The sequence below is a fragment of the Pleurodeles waltl genome, chromosome 10, assembly GCF_031143425.1.
Source record: "Pleurodeles waltl isolate 20211129_DDA chromosome 10, aPleWal1.hap1.20221129, whole genome shotgun sequence".
NCBI classification, from domain to species: domain Eukaryota; kingdom Metazoa; phylum Chordata; class Amphibia; order Caudata; family Salamandridae; genus Pleurodeles; species Pleurodeles waltl.
This window is the reverse complement of record NC_090449.1, coordinates 755,242,895-755,255,526: the sequence shown is the minus strand read 5'-3', so window position 1 is coordinate 755,255,526 and position 12,632 is coordinate 755,242,895. Positions and strand designations below refer to the sequence as shown.

General features: G+C 45.1%; 1 protein-coding gene across 1 annotated transcript in view; it reads left to right on the top strand.

Moving 5' to 3' along the window:
- YME1L1 (YME1 like 1 ATPase) overlaps positions 1–10,436 on the top strand; it is a 665,597-nt gene extending 655,161 nt beyond the window's left edge. The window contains exon 19 of the mRNA XM_069211321.1: positions 6,724–10,436. Within this exon, the coding sequence (XP_069067422.1) occupies positions 6,724–6,867 (144 nt within the window). The 3' untranslated portion in view covers positions 6,868–10,436. The remainder of the gene's footprint in view (positions 1–6,723) is intronic.
- Positions 10,437–12,632: the final 2,196 nt, after the last annotated feature.

The window sequence follows — 12,632 nt, the reverse complement described above, 5'->3', positions numbered from 1 at the left end:
GTGCATGCACAGTGACTTGCAGCTTTTGTGTGCTGGTGGGGAGAAAGACAGTCGACATGGCACCCCTCTCAGGTTGCCATGCCCACAAACCACTGCCTGTGGCGTAGGTAAGTCAGCCCTCTAGCAGGCCTTACAGCCCTAAAGCAGGGTGCACTATACCACAGGTGAGGGCATAGCTGCATGAGCAATATGCCCCTACAGTGTCCAAGTCCATTCTTAGACATTGTAAGAGCAGGGTAGCCATATTAAGTATATGGTCTGGGCGTTTGTCATTACGAACTCCACAGCACCATAATGGCTTCACTGAATACTGGGAAGTTTGGTATTGAGCTTCTCAGCACAATAAACCCACGCTGATGCCAGTGTGGGATTTATTGAAAAATGGACACAGAGGGCATTTTAGAGATGCCCCCTGTATGTCAGCCCAACTGCTAGTGTAGCACTGACCGGTCTTTGCCAGCCTGCCACTTTCAGACGAGTGTCTGACCACATGGGGTGAGTGCCTTTGTGCACTCTGTGACCAGAAACAACACCTGTCCTGCGTGGAGGTGCTTTACACCTCCCCCTGCAGGAACTGTAACACTTGGTGGTGAGCCTCAAAGTCTCAAGCTTCGGGTTACAGTGCCCCAAGGCACTCCAGCTAGTGGAGATGCTCGCCCCCTGGACAAAGCCCCACTTTTGGCAGCAAGTCCGGTGGGAAAATTAGGGAAAACAGGGAGGAGTGACCACCCCAGCCAGGACCACTCCTAAGTAGCCAGAGCTGAGGTGACCCCCCCCCCCCCCCTGCAGAATCCTCCATCTTGGTTTGGAGGACAGGGACCCATAGGGAGAGGAATGTGCCCCCCTCCCCAAAGGGAGTGGGCACAGAAAGGGTGTAGCCACCCTCAGGGACAGTAGCCATTGGCTACTGTCCTCTGACCCCTAACATGCCCCTAAATCTAGGATTTAAGGGCCTTCCTGAACCCAGCTGACTAGATTCCTGGTGACCTACGAGAAGAAACACTGCTAAGCTGAAACCCCCAGCAGAGAAGAAGGAAAATGACAACTGCTTTGGCCCCAGCCCTACAGGCCTGTTTCCCCTTCAAAGAACCTGGAAAAAAGACCAGCAACGTGTCCATCTGGCCAAGCGACCTCTGCCAACTCCAGAGAACTGCCCTGCAATTAAAAGGACCAACAAACTCCTGAGGACAGCGGCTCTGTCTAAAAGAAACCTACAACTAAGGACTCCCACTTTACTCTGGATGCGCAAGTCCTGACCCCTGTCAACCCGCGGCCTGTGTCCAGATGGTCCACCCAGCAAGAAGAGGTCCCTAGGCGATTGTGAGCAAGAGCCCACCCTGGGTTGACCCTTCCAAACCTCCACGATGACGTCTGCAGAGGGAGTCCAGAGGACCCTCTCCGACCGCACAGGCCGGATGAAGATAACCAACACCTGAAGAACCACTGCACCCGCAGCCCCCAGGCCTTAGAGACACTGACCCTTGGTGCAGCATCGACCAGTAGGCGGTCCTCCTCCCTGCCCAGCCGGTGGTGTGCCCGAGAAGCCCCCTGGACCTTGTCTACAGCCTCAGAGTGACCCCCGGGGTCCCCTCATAGAGTTGCATTGAAAACCCGGAGCCCTGTTTGCATCCTGCACCCGACCACCCTAGTACCGCTGTGGGTGCATGTTTGGTGCCTATTTTGGGTCCCTCCAGTGCTCTCTTGAACCCCCCGGTCTGCCCACTGAAACAGCGGGTACTTACCCGCCAGCAGACCAAGTTCTAAGTGCCCCCTATCTCCATAGGAGCCCACGTTAATTTGGTGCCTCTTTGACCTCTGCACCCGACCGGCCCCGTGTTGGTGGTGGTGGATGTTTGAGATTAACTTGAACCCCCAACGATGGACTACCTAAACCCTGGAGATAGGAACTGTAAGTTGTATACTTACCTGCAAAACTGTACTATATTTTCTTCACCCAGGAACTGTTGAAAAATGCACTGTCCACTTTTAAGATAGCTTTTTTCCATTAGAAGAAAAACTGTATACATTGTGGATTCTATTCAAAGTCCTGATCATATAGAAGCAAAGTACCTTTTATTTTATGTACTTACCTGCAAACTGAATCCTGTGGTTCTAGAAATAAAGTAACAAAACATATTTTTCTATATAAAATCCTACTGATCTGGAGTTAAGTGATTGAGTGTGTGTTTACAACAAATGCTTAACACTACCCTCTGATGAGCCTAACTGCTGGACCACACTACCACAAATAGAGCATTAATATTATCTATTTCAACCTCTGGGGAACCCCTGGGCTCTGTGCACACTATAGCTTATTTTGATATAGTATATACAGAGCTAGCTTCCTACAGTTACCAAAGGTAAGTAAGTTGTTCTTTATTCCTCGCATTGTGTGGCGAAGGAACCTGGTCATTCTTATCCACTCTGCCCATATACTTATGGTAATCAAGCATACTGGTGGACTTGTGAACTTCGGCCATCTGCCCCCAAACCGTGACGGGGGAAGTGCTCCCATCATGAATTATAATGAGCATTTACCCATCACGCCCATCAGAAAATGTGACTGCAAGCAGATCGTTGGAACGCAGTGCAGTGCTGTGGGATTTCTGGAGCTTCTTACAAAGAACTTCCTGCTGAAATCCTTTGTGGCGCCAATGAACCGTATTGCATACCGCAGCTTTGTGCATCTCTGAACAGTTCTACACCCATACAGAAGCTGTCTACATAAAACTTAAACCTGTTTTGAAGGAGTGGCAGGACAAACTCCCATGCAATCTTTCCTGTGAGTCCTTGCATTAGAGGGCAACTTAAAGTTTAGAGTGGAGTCCTTACCTGAATACCCTCTCAAGCTGTACACATAGCTAGAAGAGGGCTCACACAGCATGTACAGCAGCCGTTCTTTGTACAGGATCAAGGACTTATCAATCTCTATATTCTTTCCAGGAGTATAGCTCTCTGGAAACCTAGCAGACAAATGTTCCACGACAGGCCAAATTTTGAATTACCTGTCATGGTCTGGATCGTCCCAGGGCAGTACAGGAGAGTTGTCATTGACATGCAGCATATGCTGCAGTAGCAAAAAATGATCTCTGCTTATGTTCGGTGTGAAGATGGGAGTTACCCAAACACTGTGAGAAGACCAGTAGGACTGCAAGCCTGGATTGTGCGTGTTAGAAATGGAGTCTCTAGTTGGCAGAAATATACAACCTTGTCCAAGTCGGGACCACAATCCTAGTCAGGGTAAGTCACACACAATCCAAATTATCCTGTGCCCACCATCTGGTAGCTTGGCACTGAGCAGTCAGGCTTAACTTAGAAGGCAATGTGTAAAATATGTGCGCAATAAATCATGCAATAACAAAGTGAGACTACCACAAAAATACACCACACAGGTTTAGAAAAATATAGGATATTTATCTGATTAAATTAAGGTCAAAACAATTTGATAATCGCAAGTTGAAATATCACTTTTGTAATAAGAAGAGTCTTTACTTCTTAAAAGTAACAATTGTCTCTTGCAAGCACAAACTACCTGGTTTGCATCAAAATTACACGCACGAGGACTGCAGAGGAAGAGATGCATGGAAAAAGGTAAGTGTGAGTCAGATTTCTGGGCGCACACAGATGATGCGTTGATTCTTTTCCATGCGGCAAGGGCTTTGCATCGAAATCCGGAGCCCAGACTTGAATCCTCTTCGCGATGCGGGGTCTTTTGACACCCAGGGATGATGCATGGAAATCCTGGGCGTGCAGGGCAAAGTCACAGGTGCCGCGTCAATCTGGTGGGCGATGCGTCAAAATTTATATCACACAGCAGGCGCTGTGTTGATTCTTCTCGCAGGAAGTTGGGCTGCGTCGTTCTGGCTCAGCGATGCGTTGATCCAGTGGGCTGTGCATCAAAGTTCCGGTCGCACCACTGGCACTGCGTCAATCTCCACTCGGGGACCCAGGCTGCATAGTTCCAGTTCAGCGATGTGTGATTATTTCACCGCTAGTCAGGCTGTGCGTCGATTCCAGCAGGGTGTGCGTCGATTTTTGCTGCACAAGAAGTTATTTGCAGAGATTAACACTCTTTGGCCTTGGGACTTCAGGAAACGGGAGGCTAGCTCAACCCAAGCCCTTGAAGAGCAGTTCTCAGCAGAGCCAGAGGCCAGCAAGGCAGCAGAGCAACAGCAGGGCAGCAGTCCTTTGCAGCAAAGCAGTCCAGGTGAGTCTTTTGGGCAGCTAGGCAGCTTCTCTTGGCAGGTTGCAGGTTCTGGTGCAGTGTGTCTGTCCCAGGAAGTGTCTAAATTGGTAGTGTCAGGGACCCGGTTTATGGACCCAAAAATGCCTTTGAAGTGGGGGAGACTTCAAAGAGTGGTTTTGAAGTGCACAAGGTCCCCTTTCAATACAATCCTGTCTGCCAGGATCCCAGAAGAGGGTTTGGTAGTCCATTGTGTGACGGCAGGCCACTTTACTTTGAAATGTAAGTGTCGGGCCCTCCACCCTTCCAGCCCAGGAAGATCCATTCAGTGTGCAGATGTGTGCAGGTGTGACTGAGCATCCTGTTTTTGTGATTGTCTGGGTGAAATGCACAAGGGAGCTGTCAACCAGCCCAGCTAAGACGTGGATTGGAGACAGGCTGTAAGGCACAGAAGGATTTTAAGTGCAGAGAAATGCTCCCTTTCTAAAAATGGCATTTCTAAAATAGTAATGTAAACTTCAACCTCACCAGTCAGCAGGATTTTGTATTACCATACTAAATATGACCTGTCTACTTTCTGATCAGAATCCACCACTCAAACGATATATGAGGGTAGCCCTAATGTTAGCCTATAAAAGGAGCAGGCCTCACAGCAGTGGAAAACGAATTTAGGAGTTTTCCACTACCAGGACATATAAAACACCCAGGTATATGTTCTACCTTTTACCTACACAGCACCATCACCTATGGGTTACCTAGGGCCTGCCTTAGGGGTGAGATATGTGTGGAAAAAGGGTAGTTTAAGGCTTGGCAACTACTTTTAAGTCGAAGTGGCAGTGAAACTGCACACACAGACCTTGCATTGGCAGGCCTGAGACATGGTTAAGGGGCTAATTTTTAAGGGTGGCACAGTAAGTGCTGCTGGCCCACTAGTAGCATTTAATTTACAGGCCCTTGGCACATGCAGTGTACTTTACTATGGACTTACAAGTAAATTAAATATGTCAGTTGGGTAGGAGCCAATGTCACCATGTTTTTAAAGGGAGAGAGCATATGCACTTTAGCACTGGTTAGCAGTGGTAAAGAGTGCAGAGTTCTAACACTAGCAAAAACCGTGTCAAAACGTGGAGGGAGGCAGGCAAAATGTTGGGGTGACCACCCTAAGGCTGTCAGGTCTGACAGTGCTCTAACCCCAGTTTGAGCGCAAGGCCCAAAACTCCTCAAGTAAAGTGGGAATCAGCTGGTATCCCGTAGAATGACGCCTTAGAGTACCTCCATGCTCCCTCAAATTGTTTGGCATGCAGATTTGTTTGCTGCACAATTTGCTCAAGGAAGTCATCATCCAAAAAGAGATGGAAGTAGTCAGTTGTTAAAAATTCATATCAACTTTGCATCCAGTGTTGCTGGTGAAAAGCGGAATTTGGGGGCTGAACTCAATTGGGTGCTGCCAAAGGAGCAGTTTGTCTGTGCTTACCACTGCACGTGCCTGCTCTCTGGGTTGGTTTAATCTGCTATGGTCGCTCCGCTGCACAGACTGTGCTTGCAAAGAAACAGCACGACTGTCCTCATGTCCCTCCAAATCGCTGGGAGATGAGTTGCCGTTTGGAACTCCACTGACTAAAAAATCATTTCCAGATTCTGCTCCATTTTCCTCTCCCTCAGATGTTTTTTTTTTTTTTTTTTAATATATATATATGTGTGCTTTTCACAGGGCGGGTGCAGCTCTCCTGGGAGGGTGGGGGGGTTGTTTCCCTTGGAGGTATTTTCAGCTACCTCCCAAGGGACAAAACACATTCCCAGATAAAAATGAGGACCGATTAGGGCCGACACCAATCAGGAGGGCCAAACAATTTCACTTTCGTATATTTTTTTTTTTTTGTCTTACTTTTTACTTCACCCCCTTGGAAATACGCACATTCTTTATTAATATTGCCTCCCCTCCTCACCCGTCTTCCCCCCCCCTTCCTCTCCTTCCCCCTCCCCCCCCAAAAGAAAACACTGGTACCTGGTGGCATAGTTGGGTTACCTTTCTGTGGATCTCAGTGCAGTCTCAATCCATAGCCAGGAAACAGTTTCAGGGAGGCCTCATTGGAAAGGCGAGAAAATCCTGTCTCTCGTGAGGCCTCTATGAAACCTGTGGAGCCCTTTTTAGGCATTTTTCCCAACAGGAATAGAGTGCATACCTGCTCCTTTTCACCGCTCTGGTGGAGGATCTGCCTGACAACCACATCTAATGGATCAACAGGGTTAGTACGGTTTGTGTCATAGCCTTTTCATAAAGGCTGTTTGATTGCTAGGAGCTTCAGATTTACCTGTTCCACTGTGACATTGCAAAAAATTGTGTCTTTTGTATTGATTTGCCAGGAAGCCCCCTATTAGCACCTCAAATATATCAAGACTTTCCTTATACTTCCATTTACTTATTAGTGCCTTCTTTTGTTTGCTTCTCAAATGAGATCCCTCAAAATACTGAGATTTCATTGTAGCTTTATAGTGAATTACTCCCCCTAACATTTCATTTATATTTTTTCTCTTTTCAGGATTCCTATGAAAGAGCTCAAGCAATCTTGAAAACGCATGCCAAGGAGCACAAGAACTTGGCTGAAGCACTGCTAACCTATGAGACTTTAGATGCCAAAGAAATCCAGATGATCCTTGAGGGGAAAAAACTGGAACTACGATGATACATGACCGTATGGTGTTTGAGGTCCATAGAACTGTCACTCTTGCAGTGCTCTGTAATGCAGCATACTTTTGTTATTTCTGCAATGTATGTTCATTCCCCTTCTATCCAAGTACACCCGAATGCTACACACAAAATAGTTGTTACAATTACTTAGTTTCCATTTATTTAAAAAAAAAAAAAAGTCAGTAAGAGTGTCCAGACGAAAACAAATGTACACACAGGAAATTCTCAGGACTTTGCCCGTCACGTTATGTTGACCTCAATAGCATCTTACATTTCTCTGTAATTAGAAGAACTTTTTGTCATGGCCTTGGCTCAGGTGCTTCTGTTTTGAAGAATTTTGCCAACTTGTCTGACCAGCAGTTATTTTCTTAAGACATAAAGCCCCTCTCTACGAGTTATCGTCACATTAGATATTCAAGGCTCCTGGGTGTCTACAGAAGCAAAGAGCTACTCTTTGTAGATCTAGTTAGACCTGCCGATACCCAGAAAATGTCGTTTGACTGCGGTGACTATGCGTAAATTGTGCAGAGGAGACCCTACTTAACAGACACAGCTGCTATCCCATCCGCTCTGACTCACTTCAAAATATTGTTTCTTCTAACTCTTGAACCCGGACAGTTTTGAAAACGAATTATGAGGTGTGGGGTATGGTGATGTTGACTGTATGCTTTACAATTAAGTTCGGCTTTAATTTTAGAAAACAATCACATTTTTAGATGAAGCACTCTGGGCAAAAAAATATTGCTGTATAGAACAACTATCTCAGTGCAAGATCGCCTGTCAGCAAAGAACCCTATGAAAATGTGTCGACTTTTTACTCATTGTTTATATTTCTTGGTGGCTTCGGGCATCCTGGCATGATCATGCAATGGTGGTGTTAAATGCAAGAAGTTAAGCAGCCTGTGAATATTTTGTGTAGGTGTGTGCGCGCCCCTTATTCTTTTTGTCTGTATCCAGCTGTCTATATCTATCAATACTTAGGGTTCTGCATAGACCATTGCCACAGGACTTATATAATTTCGCTCTACTCTGTTGCTTTGATGTAAAGGATTGAAGATGTGTGGGAACCGACTTTACCGCTGGAAATAAAACCGGGTTTATTTTGCAAGAGATCTTGATGCGTCACAAACCCCATAAATAGAAAATCATTTTTCTTCTCTTTCATTTTTCACAAACATTTTAAAGAGCTGGTTAGTGATTTGAACAGTGTATCTTCTTTTCCTCCCCACAATGTTAACCAAATGAGTACTACTGCATGCTTGAAGATGAAGAAAAAAAAACCTGCTGCCTTTAATCCATGTTCATGCTCTGTCCTACATCAGCCTGTAAATCCTTTGTTAAAAGGCCACATTTTATATACATATGATTTAATTTCTGCTGGTTTCGTAGGTCTTCTGAACCCACTCACCTGCTAAGCTTGTTTTGGAAGTGGCTGCAGAGATTGGCAAACCTCTTTCGGTGCCCGACTGAGGCTTTCTCCCTCGTGTAATTCACCATGCGCAAGTGAAGTGAATTTATCGTTTTCGATTGAGTTTTGAGCCTTGCCATACGCTTTTGATGTTTTGCAGACTTAAGCTGATATTTCGTCTCTCTTGAAACAGAAAGGTCTAAAGTAGCGGTGTGTGACTAGATCTTCTTAGGGCATGCCTCACCGTCGTAGTCACTTATCGTTAGAGTGCAGTCTGAAGACAGCTTTCCTCATCCTGAGGTCGCATTCACCTTATGGCTGTGCCTGGTGGCCATACGAATTCTCATCTAGTTCTGCTCCAGTGAAAAGTTATATCCGTATAGTTTCCCTCCTTTGCCATCAAGCCAGTTTCCGTCTTGGACGTGTGGTTTCCCACTTCCATGCAGACATCTCGTGCGATCAGGGCCATTTACACCATCCCCTCCCACAGACACTTGAGGGTCGAGCCCCAGACCAGACCCTTGCTTTTGCAGCAAACATATTTGCTTGCCATAATCTACTTGAGGGAAAGTGGTCTAACAAAGAAAAAATCTGTCTCGAGGAAACAATATCAACCAGGCATAAGGACTCATCTGTTGCTGTGTCGAAGGTGTTTTCTTCGCCCTTTGGGTTTAAAAAGAAAAGGCACTCCTTTAAACTCTGGATAATATTCCAGATCCTCACTGGACTCATAAGTACATTACAGTCAGCACGGACAATGCCTCCGGAAGGTTATTCCCTTTTTATGTTACCACCTGCTTAGAATAAAGCTTCAAAAGGGAGACTCCTACCTTTTGTAGGTGGAACCTCGGATTCAAACGAGCCAGCAGAGACTGGAATGAGAATTATTTTTAGTTGCAGGACCTCTTCAGTGCCGTTCCAGAGTCACCGCGGACACCGGATTACAGCTTCAAAATATTATGAAAAAGTTGATGTCTTTGGTTTGGTGGAGGGTCTGTTTAATTGTTGGAGTTTGGTTGTCTTCAGGTTGAACTGTGTTTATGATGCTAGTTTTCCCCATGATTACTGCAAGTAATATATTGCTGCCTCATTTGCTACCACTTCTTGCTGCTCTGATGTGGACATATTTTTAGATGGAGTTGTGGAAAAACGTGCTTTATTTCTAGAGTGCGAGCTTCCTCAGTGCGTAAGTCTTTTGGCCTTTTCAAAAGGCTACTATAATTATTCTAACTGCGAAGACTCTTCAGATGTTGGTGTGGATGAGAGAATTTCTAGGCATAAACTGATATTTCATAGGGCATCTTGCCTTTGCCAGCGTGAAATGATACTGACGTTTTTAATTCATCAAATCAGATTTTAATATCTACTGGTGACTCATTGATTACTGAAAACCGCTGGCAGATTTGCAGTCCCATAAAATAATCTTATTCTTTTTAGTCGCACCACTAATAAACACACTTTATCAGCCGCCGTTTTGGAATGAGAGCCATTTCATTCAAATCTAGAAACGATCTGCACTACCCATGTATTGCCTTTCAGGTGAAAAATAATTGTGCCTCAACCAGTGAATTCAGCAAATTACAGGATCTAAACGTGATTGGAATCCAATTGCAAATAAAACATTTAATTGTGTTTTTGCAGTCCACCTTCCCTAGCCATTTATATTTAATACTTGGCAATGCTATGGTGTCGAGCTGTGATGATGGAATATGTTATCAGTGGGTTTGTGGAGGAGGTTAATAAACGAAGCTGAGTTATTGGAAGTTGCATCGTTTTTAATTTAGAACATTTTCTCTATTCTCTTCAGTAATGAAGGGTTCATTTTCAAATATTGTGTGCATTGCCTTGTCTTTTTTTTTTTTTTTTTCTGGTTTGGTAATTTCCATATCCTGCTGTAAATTGAGGTGTAAAAACATATTTAATGCTGTAAATAAATTTAAACATGAAGGCTCGCTTGTATTTTTATATGGCCTTTTAAGATGTTTTGCTTTACCTACAGATATGTAATATTTTATTGATTTCCTAATTTGGCATTGGAAGTATTTGTAAAAACTAGTGTGGAATGAAGGTTATGAGCGGTGAAAATAAAACATCCCGCAAACCACGGAAAGGAAAAATGCAACATGTTTGAAATAATAAAACTTATATTCTAAATATTTATTTTGTGGTAGTTTATGTTTTAATAAAGAAGAGATATTACGATTAATACGCTGGTGGAATACAGTTCTCCGATTTTTCCACAAGCAAATACAGTTTTTACTTCAGACCAGATCATCAATACATTTTGGTTAATGGCCCAACAATTGGTACTTAAATGGTCAGCGGTGCCTGGTGGTCATCTAGGTATTCTAGAAGCATTAGTTCTCAGTTTTAAGTTACCAGATGAGCTTCACACCAGGTATGAAGTGCATAAGCAGAGCTGTGTGAGTGTTTCTGTGCTGGAACAGATTAGTGATACATCACACAACAGGTGTATGAGCAGAGCGGTGTGAGTCTCAGGACTGGAACAGATGTGCTGCACATCAAACTTGAGGTGCATTGGTGGAACTCTGCCTCAAAGCTGGAACAAAAAATATGCAGCACACCACATATGAGGTGCATTGGAAGAGCTATGCAAGAGCCTTAGTCCTGTGACAGAAGATGAGCTCAGCTTCACACTTGAGGTGCATCTGTGGAGCTGTGTGAAAGTCTCAGTGCTGGAACAGTTGTGCTGCACATCACGCACGAGGAGCATCGGCGGAGCTGTTTGTGAGTCAGTGATGAAACAGAAGATAAACAGTACAGCACACATGAGGTGCATCTGCAGAGCTATGTGTGTCTCAGTGCTGGAACAGATGTGCTGCACACCACCGAGGTGCATAGGCAGAGCTGTTTGTCAGTCAGTGCTGGAACAGAAGATAAGCAGTACATCACACATGAGGTGCATTGGCAGAGCTGTGTCTCAGTGCTGGAATAGATGTGCTGCACATTACACGTGGTGTCTATTGGAAGAGCTGCGTGAGTCAGCGCTGGAGCAGGAGATAACACTGCACATGACCCTTAGGCAGACCTATGTGAAAGTCTTAATGATAGTTACCCTTTTTGAAATCAGAGGCCACCCGCTCCTTATCCACTGGCAAAACCTGCGCCCGGGTGGCATACCTTCCGAATTCAATAAGGCATATGTCCCACTACTAGTCCCCCATTTATTGACCATCTGTGATGACGCACTGACCTGAAGCATCACTTATCCCTCTTGTCAAACTAGATAGGGATCCTACTGCTCTAGGCTCCTTCAGGCCATTAGCCTTCCTAAACACTGACAACAAGATCCTGGCCATTGTGCTAGATGATCGACTGCCACCATTAGTACCCATATTGGTACACCCGGATCAGAACGGGTTTGAACCTGCTCATAAAACTTTGCTGAATCTGCAGAGATTCTTCAGGATCCTGGAGTATGCCCCGGGCCCCATGGGGCTGGACCTGGTAAAGGTCTTTGATTCCTTAGAATGGCCCTTTCTCTTTGATGTTTTGTGGCACTATGGCTTTGGGTATCCATTTATTTGCCTGGTTAAGCTCCTTTGCTCTAATCTCTGAACCCAAGGCTGTCCCCTCTCCCTCCTATTTTCACTAGCCCCTGAACCATTCACTCTCTACTGATGGCCACAACTGAAGATTCACACTGGGAGATGCACTACACTCAGTATCCTGATGATCTGCTATATGTCAGAGCCGTCACAGTGATACCGGAAGTCGTAGCCTCCATTTTTGATACATTGGCTGCTTTATCAGGTTTGAGGGTCAACTGGGCCAAATCCTGCCCCATTCCTATTCCATCCCCCAGTAGCGGACCCATCATCCCCACTAAACAGTATTTGATTGCCTTGGCAACACCACACATTCTGATATTTGGGCATCCAAATCTATCATTTGGCCACCGATCTCTACTATGGTAACCTCACCAGGACACTGACATCAGTGCACTCCCAGGTGGGATTTTTGCATTCCCATCCACTCTCGGTGGCAGGCCACAATGCCCTTATCATGATCATGTTACCCAGGTTCCCTATATTATTTCACTAACCTTCTCTGCATTTCAAAGTCCTTTTTTAGTTTTCCTCAATTGAGGGGTTGATGTGCACTTTGATCTGGCACAATTCCCATTGCCGGATGGCGGTACAGAAACTTTATCTTCCCATTGATAAAGGGGAGGGGGAGTTAGCTGTCTCAAACTTGGAATAATATTATTTGGCCTTTCAACTTCAATAAGTAGCCCAGTGGTTAGCAGGCTCATCGCTTACCGATTAACGTAAAAAGAACCACAGCACTCTGGTACTAATGTGAAGACCAATAGTCACACAGTAGTATTT